Genomic DNA, 17,716 nt, shown 5'->3' on the forward strand with positions numbered 1-17,716 from the left:
GGAAAATAAAGCTTCAATCTTTACCCCTCTACCCCTCCTCTACCAGAAATTCTTAAATTTCACTGATAATCCAAAGAGTTAGAAGAGAAGGACTAAGGGGCCTCGCTCTGTAGTACCACCCACCCCTCCCAACTATAACAGATGTGATTCATGTATTGTGCAAGAACTGACAGCCAGAAGGCCTCTTAAAGCTGCCTGGCCCACCAGGAGCAATATCGGCAGAAGAGGGAAAACAGAAACGGGCTAAGTCCCTGTAGAGCGGGAAAGACGAGTGATGTTGGAACAAATCTCATAATCTGTCTAATGGTTGGATTATAGAATCACACACATGTAGGGGTCCAGGTGTGGTCTCCGAAGGCAGACTAGTGAGCTCCCCACTCACTAGCTGTGGGGACTCTGAGTGAGTGATTGAACTCAGTAAGCCTCTGTTTCCTCAGCAGTAAAGTATCTGCCTTGTAGGACTGCTGTGAGCATTAAATGAGATAACACATGTAGAACACTAGCAGTCTGGACGTGGTAGAAGTGCAATAAATGTTAGCTTCAATATTTCTTTGTTTGAGGAACAAACAACGAAAAGTAAAAACAAGGGATATAATAAAACATGATTGCCATCTCTTCTCTCCCACTTGTCACGTCCTTTCCGCCTCTGATCCTCACCTGAGTTACTCAAAGTCTCTTAGCAGGCCTTGGATCATCTCATCCTTCTCAAAGCCATTTCTCACACTCTCTAACCCAGCGAGGGCCAATAGAAACACACAAGCCACATGAGTAATTTCAAATTTTCTAACAGTCATACTTTAAAAAGTAAAAAGAAATAGGGGGAGTGGACTTCCATGGTGGTACAGTGGATAGCAATCCACCTGCCAATGCAGGGGGACATGGGTTCGATCCCTTGTCTGGGAAGATTTTACACACTGCAGAGCAACCAAGCCCGAGTGCCACACCGCTGAGCCTGCGCTCTACAGCCCACAAGCTGCAGCTCCTAAGCCCTGAGCCTAGAGCCTGTGCTCTGCAACAAGAGAAGCCACAGCAATGAGAAGCCAGCACACCGCAACGAAGAGTAGCCCCCTTCTCCACAACTAGAGAAAGCCCTCGCACAGCAATGAAGACCCACCACAACAAAAAAAATAAATAATTTTAAAAATAAGACTCCAAAATGGAGGCCTTTCCTTGACCCATGGTTTCACATTTTAAAAAAAGAAACAGGTGGAGCAAATTTTAATAGTAAATTTAATTTATCCCTATGTAGCCAAAATATCACCATTTTGACACATAATTTTACATTCTGGTTGTTTCCTATTACATCCTTAAACTCTAGCATGTATTTTACACTTATGCACACCTCAAATTCAGTATGTCAGCAAATCTGGAAGACTCAGCAGTGGCCACAGGACTGGAAAAGGTCAATCCTCATCCCAATTCCCAAGAAGGGTAGTACTAAAGAATGTGCTAGCCATCAGACAATTGCACTCATCTTCTATGCTAGTAACGTCAAGCTTAAAATCTTGCATGCCAGGATTCAGCATTATGCAAACCAAGAACTTCCAGATGTCCAAGCTGGGTTTAGAAAAGGAAGAAAAACCAGAGATCAAATTGCCAACATTTGCTGGATCATAGAGAAACCAAAGGAATTTCAGAAAAACATCTACCTCTGTTTTGTCAACTACACCAAAGCCTATGACGGTGTTCAGTTCAGTTCAGTTGCTCAGTCTTGTCCAACTCTTTGAGACTCCATGGACTGCAGTACGCCAGGCTTCCCTCCCTGTCCATCACCAACTTCTGGAGCTTGCTCAAACTCATGTCCATTGAGTCGGTGATGCCATCCAACCATCTCATCCTCTGTCATCCCCTTCTCCTCCTGCCTTCAATCTTTCCCAGCACCAGGGTCTTTTCCAACGAGCCAGTTCTTCCCATCAGGTGGCCAAAGTATTGGAGCTTCAGCTTCAGTCCTTTCAATGAATATTTGACTGTGTGAACCATAATGAACTGTGGAAAGCTCTTAAAGAGATGGGAATACCAGACCATCTTACCTGTCTCCCAAGAAACCTGTATGCAGTTCAAGAAGCAACAGTTAGAACCCTGTATGGAACAACTGAATTGAACAATTTCAATTTCAGGATTGAAAAAGGAATACGACAGGACCGTCTGCTGTAACCCTCTTTGTTTAACCCATACACTGAGCACGTCATGAGAAAGGCCAAGCTGGATGAGTTATAAGCTGGAATCAAGACAGGCAGGAGAAACGTCAACAACCTCAGACATGCGGATGATACCATTCTAATGGCAGAAATCGAAGAGGAACTAAAGAGCCTCATGATGAGGGTGAAGGAGTAGAGTGAAAGAGTTGGCTTAAAACTAAATATTAAAAAAACTAAGATTATGGCATCTGGCCCCATTACTGCCTGGCAAATAGAAGGGGAAAACGTGGAAGTAGTGACAGATTTCCTCTTCTTGGATTCCAAAATCACTGCAGACAGTGACTGCAGCCATGAAATCAGACAATTGCTTCTTGGCAGGAAAGCTATGACAAACCTAGACAGTGTGTTGAAAAGCAGAGACATTACGCTGCTGACAAAGGTCCATATAGTCAAGGCTACGGTTCTCCCAGGGGTCACGTATGGGTGTGAGAGTTGAACCATAATTACAGAAGGCCAAGCGCTGAAGAATTGATGCCTTCAAACTGCGGTGCTGGAGAAGACTCCTGAGAGTCCCTTGGACTGCAAGGAGATCAAACCAGTCAAATCTTAAGGGAAATCAACCCTGAGTACTTGTTGGAAGGACTGATGCTGAAGCTGAAACTCCAGTATTTTGGTCATCTGATGAAATAGCCAACTCATTGGAAAAGTCCCTGATGCTGGGAAAGATTGAGGGCAGAAGGAGAAGAGGGCATCAGAAGATGAGATAGCTGGATGGCATCACCGATTCAATGGACATGAGCTTGGGCAAACTTTGGGAAACTATGAGGGACAGGGAGGCCTGGGCTGCTGCAGTCCATGAGGTCACAGAGTCAGACACCACTGGGAGACTGAACTACAACAGCACCTCAAATTCATACTAGCCACATTGCAAGTGCTCAACAGCCACCGCTCTGCCTGCTCATGTCTTTCAGAAGATTCAAATTCATTAGCCTAACATGTTGGGCCCAATTTCAGTGCCCCCATACCCTCCCCCATCCCTGCCCTTCCATACCTTTGCCTGGTGAACCACACCTGGTACCTCCTCCTCACCCCTTTCCTGGGCTCACCCTTGACTCCCAGGACCTGGTATACTCCTTCTCCACAGGACACACCCTACCTGGTTCCAGGACCTAGCCATTCAACATGCAAATATGTCCATTTCCCACAAGGGCTTCCTAGCCAAGCCCACTGTCCTGGGCCACTAGTAGAGCACCTGGCTCCAGTGGTCAGGACAGACGGTGCACCTTTTCTGCCTCACACCAAACCCTCCAAGCCCCTCAGAGGCAGGGCTCTGTGTCCTACTGATGGGTGCACAATAGTACCTGGCCCAGCCTAGGTGTTCAACACATATATAAAGCACAGATTTTTTTTTTTAATGGAAAGAATATGTTAGAATTTTTACCAACATCTAGTTAGTGACCTTGATCTAACTCTAAAGTCATTTAGCCAACTCTTAATCTGAAATTATACACAATGTGTAGGGCTTGGACCAAAAATGGTTGAAAGTAGACCAGCTATAAAGAAGCAACTACTGCTGGAAGAGCCATTGTTCCTGAGGTTTGTTTTTTTTCCACTGGCACAAAAAACTTTTAGCCTTAAACTGTTTTTCATAGCTGTGCTGGAATAAACGGGAAACCACAAAAATGAAGGCTTCCCCTGCACCAGTCATCAAACTGTAGTGGCAAGAAAGAAAGCATCCAAAATGATCCACGTTTGATTAAACCCAACATTTTAAGTGTTTATTAACCCACTGAATTCCCAAATTGAACCAATCATTTGAAATGCTCAGAGACACCATTCTGGATTCCAGTATTTCCTATGGGCCTCTGCGGTCTTCACTGAAGATCAAGGCCTCCCTTTCTCAGGCCTCACAGAACTGCTATTCTTCTGTTTTCATCAGAGAAGCCATAAAAACAAGCACAAGGACCCTCAGTTGTGACTTCTTCTTTGCACGTGTTAAGTGTCTGCTCTAAGGATTCTCAAAACACTGACTTGGCAGATCCTGAGTGACCCTGTCGCCCAGCAAGTCAATCAGAAAGCAGACAACTTTAATAATAATTACAGAACCCCTGGTTTTCATTTTATACTTTCCTAAGCAGAAAGTTTGGCAAAGCCTCTTATGGTTTCCTCTTCTTTTACAAAAATCTGTCTCCTAAGCAAAAGCTTCTGTTTCCTAGTAGCACTCTACACACTTTTAAAACTCACAGTTTAAGGAAAAAAAAGAAAAAATAATTACAAAGGCATTTTGTCTCTATACTTTCTCCCCAATATTTTCCATTTACAACAGAGTCCAGTTTATCTGCTTAGAAATACATGTTATTGTTCTCTGATAGATTCCATGTTTTCAAACAATTGGACCTTTTAGGAGCTATGTTAAATACTACATAAACTGTGACTTTTTTTCTTTCTTCTATGAAACAAATATGTATTCACCTGTTTATTCAGGGCCTCCCTATGGGCAGGCACTGTTTTAGACACAAGGGATATAGCAGGGAACTCAAAACAGAAAGCTTCAGCTCTGGTGCAGTTGAAATTCTAGTTGGGTAGTAAATGCCGCAAAGCAAAGTAAAGCAGGGTGCGGGGGATAAAAAGTGGGAATGGGGGGACATCCCACTTTTGACAGGGTGGTCAGGGAAGGTCTCCTGGACAGAACAGAAGAACAGCAATTCTGAAGAACAGAGCCAAGTGGGCATTTTGGGGAAGGGATGGATGGCGGAGAGGGGTGGCAGGGTGGGGTCTACGGAAGACTGAACTTCAAATGCAAAGACTCTCAGGCAGGAATATGTTAATCCAACAGTTAATCAAAGTTTCTGGTCAAGTGAAATAATCAGTACCGTAAAACCCTAGTCAAAAAAGAAACTGGGGCGGGGACGGCGTTGGACAGAGGCTCGTGAGGGAGAGGAGATATATATATATATAGACATACACATACTTATGGCTGATTCACATTGTTGAATAGCAGAAACCAATACAACACTGTAAAAGAATTATCCTCCAATTTAAAATAAGAAGAAGAAAAAAAAAAACGGATGCTGGGCTTTATATGAGATTTTCTGAAATACAATTGGTACACAGTCCCTCAGTCTCTCAGTCTCCCATTTCTATCTTGATAACCTTAGAGCTCCCGGGGGACACCCGCACTCTGAAAACGAGTGGCAGACTCGACCACCTAATGTGAGCACATAAGGCCACACACAAGAGGAGCTGAGATGAGGGCTGGGCCTCCCTTTGAGGGAGAATTTTTCACACAAAAATCCTCCCCCTCAAGAAGTTAAACTGGGCCATTCTTACATTTTGAGATGGACTACACTCTGTGAAGTGTGTTTCTCTAAATAACCCACTTCTTACCTATCACTTTATCTCTCACCGAATGCGTTCTGCAATGAGCTTCATTAAGTTCTGAAATCAGGTGTGTGATCTCAATTGGAAGACTGTGGGGTTTGGCCAGGTTCCAGTCCCCGTGTATGGGTTCAAGTTCTAATCGGAGGCGAACAGTCGCAATGGATACCCAGTGTGTGACCAGCAAAGCCTGAAGTTGAACCTTGGCTGTGCCACTCTAGCGTGCAGCCTCCATGCTGTAGTGTTCCTAGCCAAAGTGCCCACAGCAGTCTGTACAAGTATCACCCCTGCGGTATCCTGCAACTATCTGTTTACATCTTTCTCCCAGCCTCGAGGTGCTGTTAAGAAAGAGCCATTCATGGAAAAGGAAATGGCAACCCACTTCAGTGTTCTTGCCCGGGAAATCCCATGGACAGAGGAGCCTGGTGGGCTACCGTCCTTGGGGTCGCAAAGGAGTCAGACATGAGTTAGCAACTAAACATGACTATGCTAAAAATATTTTCAAGAGTAAAGGATATTTTCTTACCTCCATTATAGCTTTAAAAATAGCATTAAAAAAAAAAAAGAAGTTAAACTGTTTCACAATAAGATGGTTTCCAAATGCTGAGAAGGCAAGCTCTTCTCCCAAAAGAGGTGTCACTTTCTGACTTCTGTACTACTTATCTGTCCCCTCTTCAGTCAGCTACAGGCCTGCTCCCAGCTCTGGACCACTTTAAACTGAGCCTCTGAAAGTTTAAATTGGCTCCTGGCCACCACATGAGATGCTGAGGCCATGCCCTCAGCCAGAGGTGTCTTGTTCTCTCATTCTCTGCCTTTCTATTCTCCTATTCTAGACTCCTCTATTCTCCTATTCTCCTCCTTCTAGACTCGCTGAAGGCTCACCCTGCTAAGGAATCCAAATCCCAGCTTGTCTCACCCGCTTTTATCTCTTCTGCACACACAGGCTGTCCCCCAAGAATAATCTTACTTTCCAAAGAAAAACCTCAGAACACACTGTCAATACATGAGCCCTTGCTGCTCTGATTTCAATGACGGGACTATTTCATAGTTTAAAGTACAGTAATTTTTTTTAAAACTTAGGACGTACTTACATAGAGTCTGAGACAGCACAGGAAATCAGGACTGTCTGGGAAAATGTAGGATCTGTGATCAGGCCTTTGACTGTTGCTCTATTCTCTAAAAAACAACTTTATTTTCTAAAGACACATGACATCGTTCTACAAAAGGATTTGGAGCTACTTCTAGGAGTAAGGATAAAGAGTCAGCAAGTGATAGCTGTGGGTTGAAGGCCAGAACGCTGGTATTTCCAGCCATTTCAACAGCTCAGGAAGCTAAATGGACCATCATGGAAAATAATCAGCTCTGGCCGCCACACAGACCTCAGCCCTTAATGGGGTGAATCACACACTCCATTACCTGTGCTGGAGCTCAGGTAAACGCAGCACTAATTCCAGAGGCTGGAATATGCCTCTCCCCAGCATGCAGGAAAGTACCCATTCATTCTACCAGGAGAAGCCTCTTGGATCTGACAGGGCATGTACACCTGACCCCTTGACCCCTCTAAGCGTCCTCTGAAGTGCCTTGACATGGGAAAGGCTCCTATAACTTTCTAATTAAGAAAAAAAGTCACCATAGTGATAATTTTGTTTTTTTTTATAATGATAATTTCGAAATGTACAGAAATACCAAACTCTATCTTGTATATAACAGGAACTAACCCAGGGACGGCGGAGCCTGGTGGGCTGCTGGGGTCACACACAGTCGGACATGACTGAAGTGACTTAGCAGCAGCAGCAACAGTGTGTACGCGCCAAGTCACTTCAGTTGTGTCGAACTCTTTGCGATCCCACGGACAGTAGCCCGCCGGGTTCCTCTGTCCATGGGATTCTTCAGGCAAGAATACTGGAGTGGGTTGCCATGCCCTCCTCCAGGGGGTCTTCCCGACCCAGGGACTGAATCCGTGTCTCTTACGTCTGCTGCATTGGCAGGGGGGTTCTTTACCAGTAGGGCCACCTGGGAAGCCCCAACACAGGTTTGTAGGTCAATTATACTTCAAAATTAAACTCATAGAAAAAGAGATCAGAATTGTGGCTACCAGAGATGGAAGAAGGAGAGGAATGAAGGCAGGGAAGGTACAAACTTCTAGTTACAAGATAAACAAGCACTAGGAATGTTATGTACAATATGGTAAGTATAATTAACAACGCTATTGTTATGTACGAAAGTTGTCAAGAGAGTAAATTCTAAGAGTTCTTCTAGTCACAAGGCAAAAAAGTTTTTTTCTATTTCTTCTTTTTTTTTTTTTTTACTGTGCCACATGGCGTGTGGGCTCTTAGTTCCTGTATCAGGGATTGAACCTATGCCCACTGCAGTGGAAGCACAGAGTCTTAACTACTGGGAAGTCCTCTATTTCTTTAATTTTTATCTATATGAGATGGCTGTTCATTAAAGTTAACTGTGGTAACCATTTCATGATGTATGTAAATTAAATCATTAAGCTGTATACCTTAAACTTACAGTGTTTATGTTAAGTATATCTCAATAAATCAACCCACTCCGGTATGTTCTTGCCTGAAAAATCCTAGGGACAGAGGAGCCTGGCAGACTACAGTCCACAGGGTCACAAAGAGTCAGGACACGACTGAGAGTCCACTCACACACATATGTCAACAAAACTGAAAGGACTTTTTTTTTTTTTTTTTTAAAGAAAGAAAGAACAAAGGTCTTCCAGAGCTGTCAATTGAGAATTAATTTGGTCCTGGGACCCAGGAGGAGTCCTGAAGGTCTTACCGAGCTCACCATTTCCCACTGGAGGTTCTTGTGAATAAGCACATTGATAACTCGGAGTAAACTGAGACCTTTAGGTATGTTGTATGACCAAGTTCATAATTTTTTTAAAAAGTGTTCAGAAATGTAATGATATTGCCCTTTGATCTAGTAGAAGTACTCCTTGAAATTTAACAACAACAACAAAATAGTAACAATTCAAAAGAAGAATGCCGGACATTTACTGAAGGATCCTTCCTTTTAGCAAAAAATTGGGAACAATGATCAGGGGAAACCATGATCAGGGGATCTTATGCAGTCTTCGGAAGGGAAAAATTCCAAAATTCTTTTCATTGCCTAAGATTTTTTTCCCTAATTTCTTTCTAAGTTACAATGGCTTTTTTTTTTTTTTTCATTGAGATTTACCTGGCATGTAACATTATACTAGGGTGTACAACAAAATAATTCAATATCTCTATATACAAATATTTGTATCAATAATGATGTAGACATCACCACATGATCAGCACAACAGGTCTTATGTAACATGCATCATTATACATAGTCAAAAAAATTTTTCCTGTGATGAGAGCCTATCAGATCTATTCTCTTAGCAACTTTCAATTGCAATACAATTGCAATACAGTTTTATTAACTACAGTCACCATGCTATAGGGTAAATTCCTTTCAAGTGGAAGAAGTTTTCCCATTAGCATCAGCAAATTTATTAAGCACCTGCTATTATACAGAAGGCTTTTTTTTAAACAGGAAGATAGACCGAAAAACTTCTTAAACTTCAAGTTTCTTCAAGATGTCTGTATTGTTGATATCACTCTCCCCAAGGGCCTCCAAATTACAAAGTAAGGAAAGTAATAAGAGGTTAACTAAAGATTATGATTGGTACAACAGCTTTAAGGCTAATCTATCCTGAGGTGGAGCCAGTGACAGCTGGCGCCCTGGGAAGTTTTGAATAGAAGACATTTGCATGTGATGTACAAAAGGATGAAGAGTCATACAGTGAAAAACAAGTCTCCCTTCCACCCTGACTCTTGGTCACCCAGTTTCCCAACTGGGACCATGTCAGAGATACGTCACAGTGCCAACGGGCTCATGTGACTTCTGTGTGTGAGACACGCTGCTGAGGACTTTGTACAGAAGGCTCACGGCTGCCGTGCCAGCAGCACTCTGATCAGCTTCGATTTACAAATCAGGAGACCTGCTTGTGGCCTGAAGTGAACAAGCAACTGCCCAAAGTCCTGTGGTGGTAAGAGACATAAAGTCGGTACTTTCAGACCCCCTCCTCATCCCCCTTCCCCCTGCACACACCCCTAAACTCCACATTCTCTCTTCCTGTTGTGCTGTGTCCTCTGCCCTGGAAAGCAATCCTTCACCACGCCTCTGCCTGGTTAACCTGACTTTCCATATCAATTTTAGAATCATCTTGTCTCTTAAAAAAAAAAAACCAACCTTGCTGGGCTTTTGGGATTATGTTAAACCTACAGATCGATTTGTGGAGACAAAATATTTTAGTAACTATATTGAGTCTTCCAATTCATGAATATGTCTTCCCACTTATATCGGTAGTCTTTGATTTCCTCCTTCAGTGTTTCATAGTTTTCAGATCCTGTATGTGTTTTGTTAGATTTAGACCTACTTCATTCTTTTCAGAGCTATCATAACTGACATGGGTTGCTTCCCCCCACCACCCCCCCACCAATTTCAGCTTCCAGTGATTTATTGCTAGGATATAAAAATATGATTGATTTTTCTGTGTTGACCTTGCTAACTCACACATTAGTCCTTGGAGCTTTTCTTTTTATGGATTCCCATGGGATTGTCTATATAGACAATCATGCCATCTGCAAATAAGGACAGTTGTTCTTTCTTTCCAATCTGAATGCCTTCTATTTACTTTTCCTGCACTGGCTAGCACTTCCAGTAGGATGTGGAATAGCAGTGGTGAGAACAGACTTCATTGCCTTGCTCCCCATCTTAAGGGGAAAGCATTCTCTCACCACCAAGTATGTCAGCTGTAGATTTCTGGCAGATGCCCTTTTCTGGGTTTGCTTGGCAACATTTATCATGAATGAATGCTGAATTTTGTCAAAAGTTTTTTTTTACTGCATGCACTGACATAATCAAGTGTATTTTGCCCTTTAAACTGTTAGTATGGTGGATTATATCTCCTGATTTTGGAAAACTGAACCAGCCTTTTGTTCCTGGGACAAACCACAATGATTGTGGTGTACTATTCTTTTTACATAACATTGCTGGATTCTATTTCCTCGTATTTTGTTGAGAATTTTTGTGCCTGTGTTCATGAGGATGACTGGTCTGGAGTGTTCTTTTCTTGAACTGTCTTTGTCTGGTTTTATAAAACAGATGTGTCCTAGACATTTTTCTGAGGCCTTGAATGATAATTTTACTATTTTAAGCATCATAAAAACTTATGAATGGTTTTAATCTTCGATTTTCTGCTAGAATTTCTTTGACTCCAAATTTTTGAGCAGGAACACAACTTTCAAAGATAACAAAATTCCCAAGGGGAAAGAAAACTATTCTAACTATTCTCACCTTAAGGTACATGTGAGAATCTCATGCAGTGAAACTATTTCACCTGCCATTCTCTGCACATCCCCGCCCTGCTTCAGTATAGTCAAGGAAGCAGGAACTGTACTCCCCAGCCTGGGATGAAAAACTGACACAGTTTCCATCAAATAAAAGATACATTATTACCCAACCCTGAAATGCAAATACTCACAGTGGTCCTTGAGTTACTGAAGAAAGCACCTGCAAACATTAACCCCTTTAGTTCTTAAAATTCCCCAAACGTTCAGTCATTACTACTCACGTTCTACTATGGGAGAAGCCCAAACACAAAGGGATTAAGAGATTTCAAGGCGATCAGCAGAGCTAAAGTCTGAATTTAAACATCACCTACTATCCAACTTTGTTTTAAAAAACAGTCCTAGACAAATGCAATGCAAGGTCAGAAGGTCAATCAGGCATGGGAGGGACTTCAGAAAGGGGTTCAGGGACTTTCCAGATGGTCCAGTGGTTAAGACTTCGCACTTCCACTGCAGATGGCACAGGTTCCAGCCCTGGTTGGGGAAGTAACATCCCTCAAGCTGGGCAGCACAGCCCAAAAACATTAATACAAGTGTTGTAAGAAAGGAAGGAAGAGAGAGAGAGAGAGAGAGAGAAAGGAGAGAGAGAAGGAAAGAAGAAAACTAAGAAAGAAAGGAATGTGATGCAAAAGAGCTCACTGAGGGGTGTTTTAGGAACTTAAATGCTGATTCTGATCTTGGCTCTTTTGACAAGGCCCATCCCCTCACTGCAGAAAGTGAGCAAGACTAATGGCTGAGGAACAGAACACCACACAGGAACTGCTCACCTAGGGACGGCACAATGGCCACAGAGAAATCAAAACCCTTGTAAAGTGTCTCATTTCAGCATGTAAAAGTCAGCCAAAAGGTCACCCAAAAGTCGCCCAAAAGGGTGGACCAAAGACCACAGAAATGTCCCTGGACTCAAGATCTGTCCTGTTGAGTGGAACAACTCAAAGTCATGTGTTAAAGAGGCAGTAAAGGATACATGAGCATACATGCTAAGTCACTTCAGTCGTGTTTGACTCTGTGCAACACTATGGACTACAGCCTGCCAGACTCCTCTGTCCATGGGATTCTCCAGGCAAGAATACTGGACTGGGCTGCCATGCCCTCCTCCAGGGGATCTTCCCGACCCAGGGGTCAAACCTGCATCTCTTATGTCTCCTGCATTGTCAGGCAGGTTCTTTACCACTAGTACCACCTGGGAAGCCTAAAGAGCATACTGCCTGGGTTCAAATCCCAGTTTCACCAACCACTAGACACAAGACCTTAAAGGAGTCACAACCTCTGTACCGCTAATGTTCTCATCCATAAAAGTGGCAAGAGTAAGCATTCATTAACGATGCCTGCTGTTGTTATTACTCAGAAAGTTGTCCCACTGAAGGCCGGTGCTTTTCTGACACTGTCCTAACATCGTGGTACCCCTTTCCCATCACAAGAGCAAAATTTTGCCTTCAACCAAGTGTGCTTGAGAAAAAAAAATCAGAACAATAAACAAATAAACAATAAATAAACATTAACTATTTCATTAAATGATGTGTGGGAGCTAAAAACCAATAAGCACTCACAGAATCCACATCCAAAAGGAAGAAGAAGGTATTTAAATCTATAGCTTAAACCAACTGTTTTCCCACAAAAAGTACATTTACATTGTTTGAGATATTCTCCCCAACGAAGAAACAGGTATGAGCTGTATTTTTAAAAGATATAAACTATGAAAATGCACTGATTAATTTCCATACTATTTCAGATTAGTTTTACGATCAAATAACATTCCACTTCAAAGATCAATTTAACTTTTAAATCACTAGGAAGTAAGCTATCTTTAGTTCAAATATGTAATTTTAGGACTTCCCTGGTGGCGCAGTGGATAAGAATCTGCCTGCCAATTCAGGGAACACAAGCTGGATCTCTGGTCTGGGAAGTTTCACGTGCTGCGGAGCAACTAAGCCCATGTGCTCTAGAGCCCATGTTCCCCAACCAATGAAGGGTAGCCCCCGCGCATGGCAACCAGAGCAATACCTTGCAGAGCAACCAAGACCCAGTGCAACCAAAAACAAATAAATAAAACTTTTTTTAAAAGAGGGACCAGAGAGCTGGTGAAAGTTTATTTTTTAAAAAATTTAATTATAATTTTGGGGTGGCATTTTCATCAAGTTTCTTTAATTAATTAGCAACAGTGACAGCTAACGTTTTATTATACACTAAGCGCCTAATAAGCCAGGTCCTAATTTCTACGTATTACCTCATTCTCTTAATCCTCTGAGGAAAGTATAGGCTCATTTTACAGAAGAACCCCAGCCTTGATGCTGACTATTTACGATTCTGATTGCCAGTACCTGTATATAAAGTTTTAACGCTAAAATGATATAGAGCTTCCCTGGTGGTTCAGCTGATAAAGAACCCGCCTGCCAATGTAGGAGATGCAAGAAACGTCTGATCCCTGGGTCAGGAAGATCCCCTGGAGAAGGAAATGGCAACTCGCTCCAGTACTCTTGCCTGGAAAATTCCATAGACAGAGGAGCCTGGCGGGCTACAGTCCATGGGGTCATGAAGAGTCGGACACAACTGAGCACATATACACGGGTATAAAGTTTTAATACTAAAAATGATTACAGAAAGGTAAGTCTCAAACTCTAACGTGCAAGAGAACTCCTGGCGAATCTTGCTAAACTGTAGATTATGATTCATAAGGTCTGAGGTGAAGCCTATGATTCTGCAATTCTAACAAGCTCTTAGGTGCTAGGAGTACTGCCGACCACACTTGTAGCAAGGACCTACAGGTAGCAATAAGCCACAGACCACAAAAAAATGTCTCTAAAGACTAATACAAAATTTTAAAAAATCAAATTTTTCACAAAAGCCACAGAATTAGAACTTATATTAAAATATTTCTTGATGGGATATTGCAACATCTTAGAAATATCTTCAGGGACTTCTCTGGTGGTCCAGTGAATAGGACTCCAAGCTTCCAATGCTTCCAAGGCAGGAGAGATGGGTTCGATCCCTGGTCAGGGAACTAAGACCCCACATGCTATATGGGGCAGCCAAAAAAAAAATCTTCATAACGACTCTTGTTTTCTTTTTCAGTTTAAGTCAAGAGTCCAATTTCTTAGAGTTTTATGGAGGGGTTTTTCCCCTAAAAACCCTGATTTTTCAATCAAGGCTGAAAAGCTAAATGCATGGGAGACTATTTCATGTTGCCACACCCTTCAAGCAGATCCCTGTCCTTCACTCACCCACATATAACACAACCTCTCACTGTTTAAATTCTAGAGGCAAGAGTTAGTGGAGATTTTAGGAGCTGGACACCAAAGTTCTTCTAGATGAAAAGCAAAGTTCTACTAAAAATAGCACCTTACAAAAAGGCAATGATAAATACCATTTATCATTGGCTTCCATTTATGGCCTTAGGTGACCAAATTCCAGCAATGAGGTGGTAGCTAACATTCTATACAAACTACTGGATTTCATTCTTTTACCAGATCCCTTAAGTGGCAAGGTCTATTTACTTTCAAAAGTCCAGAGTGAACAAAGCCAGGTACTTAACAGGATCCCTAAATTCCACCTGGGTCCAAGTTCCCTTTCTCCCAGCCTTTATTCATTTGTGATTATCTGTGTTGTACTCAAACATCAGCTAGCTGCCTCTTCTAAATGGCACCTCCCCCACCTTCTCCATTCTCTTTACTAACAGCAGTGCCTAAGTCCAGAACCAATATATCTCTGAGAACATTCCAGTTTACCAGATAAGGTCAGTTTAAAATTCTAGAGAGGAATAACCTGCTCCGTTTGTCTTTCCTGAGAGCCCTTCAAAAACTACCATCTCACAATCAGCAGAACAAGCCTTTCACCCAAAAGAAAGATAAAACATTTTTCTATGATTCTGCAATTTACAAACCTTTATTGAAAGGATAGTCACGTTAAATAATTCCCAAGGAACCTTTACCGACGTGCTCAAGTAAGCACAAGGAGACCAATGCTTGGAATAAACAAAATGCATATACCGTGCAGGTCCGTGCAAATGGCTTCTCTAGCTAAGAAGTCAATGAAGTTTTGCTAAGCGGCCCCAGAGGAAGGCCTACCTGTGTCAGGGAATACCGGGACACAGTTTTGTCCCAACCCGAGCATGGTCCATCCACATCAGAGCTAAGCAACCAACCAAACAGGCTCGTTAGAAACCCACAAAAGAGGGGCAGAGGGGACAGGACCCTGCCCTGAACGCCCTGGAAGCTAAAAATAAGTATTCTGAGGAATGAGCTCTACCATAGACAAGCCCAACAGAAAGTTCTCTGTTTCTATTACCTCCAAAACTGGCTGCCCTCCCGCAGTGATTTAACTCTGGGTACCAATTGGGCAATGCCAGCCACCGTGCTGGGGCGGAGGATTCAGAGATGCCGGTTCTATCTTCTGGGCTAATTAGAAGGAATCAAAACCTCTGCAATATAAACTGGAGACTCTGCGGGCAGAGTCGGGCTCCCTCAATGCTTCTAGACTACATGCCTCCATTCAACCAACATTTATCTGAGCGTCTACCATATGCTCAGCACTCTGCTGGGCACCGGGGGAAGAAATCTTCCCCAGTAGTGGAAGCAGAGACAAACGAGGACGGTCCGGAGGAGTGGAGGACGTGCGGCCCCCGAAAACCTAACACAAGTTATTGCTACGACCAGCAGCACCCAGGGGAAGGCGTGACCCCCGCCGGGTTCCGCGCACCACCAAGTCCAACAGTGAAAGAGGCCCGCTATAGCGAAGGTTGGCGTGGACAGGTAGGCCCGGGGGCAGGTGTTCAGGTAGAAGGCGCACACCTGAGACGGCAGGGGTCGGAAAGGTGGGGTCCCCAGGGGAGAAGGGAGGGAGGCCCGGGGATCCGGCTAGAAGAGGGGGCGCAAGGAGTCGGGAGATGGGAAGCCCGGGGCGCGGTGGAGGCCGGCCGGGCCTGCGCCCCCTGAAGCGGGAGCAGCGAGAGAAGGCGCGCGGCTAGGCCGCCCGCCCGCACCTGGGGCCCCGCCCGGCACCTACCACTTGGGCGACCTTGAGGCAGCCGAGCGCGCCGCGCAGGTAGTCGGGGTCGCAGCGCAGGCCGGCCAGCCCGCGGCGCTGGCTCACCGGCTCGGTGGTGGGCTGGTACGGGCTGCTGGCGCCCGAGATCATGGAGGTGCTCGAGGCCTCGCCCTCGAAGCCGTCCAGCTCCTCGCCGCTCCGCATGCTGCCGCCCGGCCCAAGCCGCCTCGCGCGGCTGGCTCCCGGCGCCCGGAGCTGGCGGGCTCAGCAGGGCCGCCGCATTGCCGCCGCCGCCGCTGCCGACGGAGACGACGACAGACTGACTTCCCGCACCAGCGCCGCCGCCGCCTCTGCACCCGCCGCCCCGCTGCGGCCGCGGTTCGGTCCGCTCGGGCTCGGCTCCCGCCGCCTCAGCAGCGGAAAGGGAGGGAGGCGGGAGCGAGTGGAGAGAGAAGGAGGCGGGAGCCGGCGCGGCGGGCCGGGAGGGGGCGGAGCGAGCGCCCGCCCGCTGGCCGCTCGGCGGCGCTCTGCTCGGCGGCTCCCGCGAGGGGAGGCGACGGCCCGCGCCGCGGGGCCTCGGAGAGGCGGGGCCTCTAGCCAGACCGGGCTGGGGGCGGGGCGCCGGGAACTCCGGCCCCGCCCTCACCTGCCCGTGCGGGGGCCCGGGCCGCGGCTGCGCGTCAGGCCATCACGGCGTGGGAAGGCAGGGGTCCAGGAGACTGGGGATTGTGGGGACCCGGGACAGTGGGGGCTGTCGGAGGGTTGAGGTGGGCCTAGAGGGGCACGGTGTTGCTTTCTCAGGGCGCTGCCTCAGTTTCTCCCCTGGAGGAAGTAGGCTAGAGGACTTTCTGGTGAAGGCCAAGATGTGCGGCCTCAGTGCTGAGAACAGTAAGAAGTCCCGGGTGGACTTGACTTGGACTGTTTGACTGACAAGAGGGGGCACAGTGTCTGGGCTCCCACACCGGGCAACAAACCGGTTCTGAGGTCAGGGACACGAGTGAGGAGAAATCAGGGTGAGTGAGTGAGGGGGGTCGTTTAGTACTGGGTCTGCAAGACAGACACACAGTAAGATTGGTGAATAACTCCCAGTGTACGTTCTGGGTCCACCTGCCTGACCGAGGAGTGGCCGCTTGCCCATAGGAGACCCTTGGTGACGAACATTAGTTTCCTCTCTTAGATGCAAAGGTTTTGCCATCTCTGTCTAATCATCAAGGCAAGTAAAACACAGATTTTTTACACTGAAGGGCATTAATTAGGGGCCAATTTGCAATTCAAGTGTGAAGGCTAATTTTGAGCTTAAGTAAAACACTGACTTTCTAAGAATTGTCGCTTTGGTATCAAACCCTTCCACACCTCAAATATCTAGAGCTTATCATGCTCTGAGCACCGAGGAAGACACTTGAAAGTGTTATTCCCATTTTACAGAAGACTCAAGTAAGGTTTCAGACTGGTAGTCCCAGGCCACACAGTTGGTGGGCAGAGCCGGCTCATGTCCAATTTTTTTTCACTACACGTTGTTCAGTTCAGTTCAGTTCAGTTGCTCAGTCATGTCTGACTCTTTGTGACCCCATGAACCGCAGCACGCCAGGCCTCCCTGTCCATCACCAACTCCCAGAGTCTACCCAAACTCATGTCCATTGACTAGTATATATTTCAGATGAGGTTGTGAAGTGAGAAGCAGTAAATGCCGTAACTAAGGAGATCTCAATTTAAACAGCTCTCACCTTTTGGTTACCAAAGATGGGAAAGACAAGGACTCTAACACTCTATTCAACCAACAAATATTTATTGGGCACTTCTATGCTAAAGGATATGTTAAGACCT

At 45.1% G+C, this 17,716-nt stretch overlaps 1 protein-coding gene across 1 annotated transcript in view; it reads right to left on the reverse strand.

Annotated features, from left to right (window-relative positions):
- Positions 1-16,334, reverse strand: part of CMTM4 (CKLF like MARVEL transmembrane domain containing 4) — a 73,090-nt gene extending 56,756 nt beyond the window's left edge. The window contains exon 1 of the mRNA XM_043898677.1: positions 15,911-16,334. Within this exon, the coding sequence (XP_043754612.1) occupies positions 15,911-16,096 (186 nt within the window). The 5' untranslated portion in view covers positions 16,097-16,334. The remainder of the gene's footprint in view (positions 1-15,910) is intronic.
- Between the last annotated feature and the right edge of the window lie 1,382 nt (positions 16,335-17,716).

Source organism: Cervus elaphus, chromosome 4, assembly GCF_910594005.1.
Source record: "Cervus elaphus chromosome 4, mCerEla1.1, whole genome shotgun sequence".
Classification (NCBI taxonomy): Eukaryota; Metazoa; Chordata; class Mammalia; order Artiodactyla; family Cervidae; genus Cervus; species Cervus elaphus.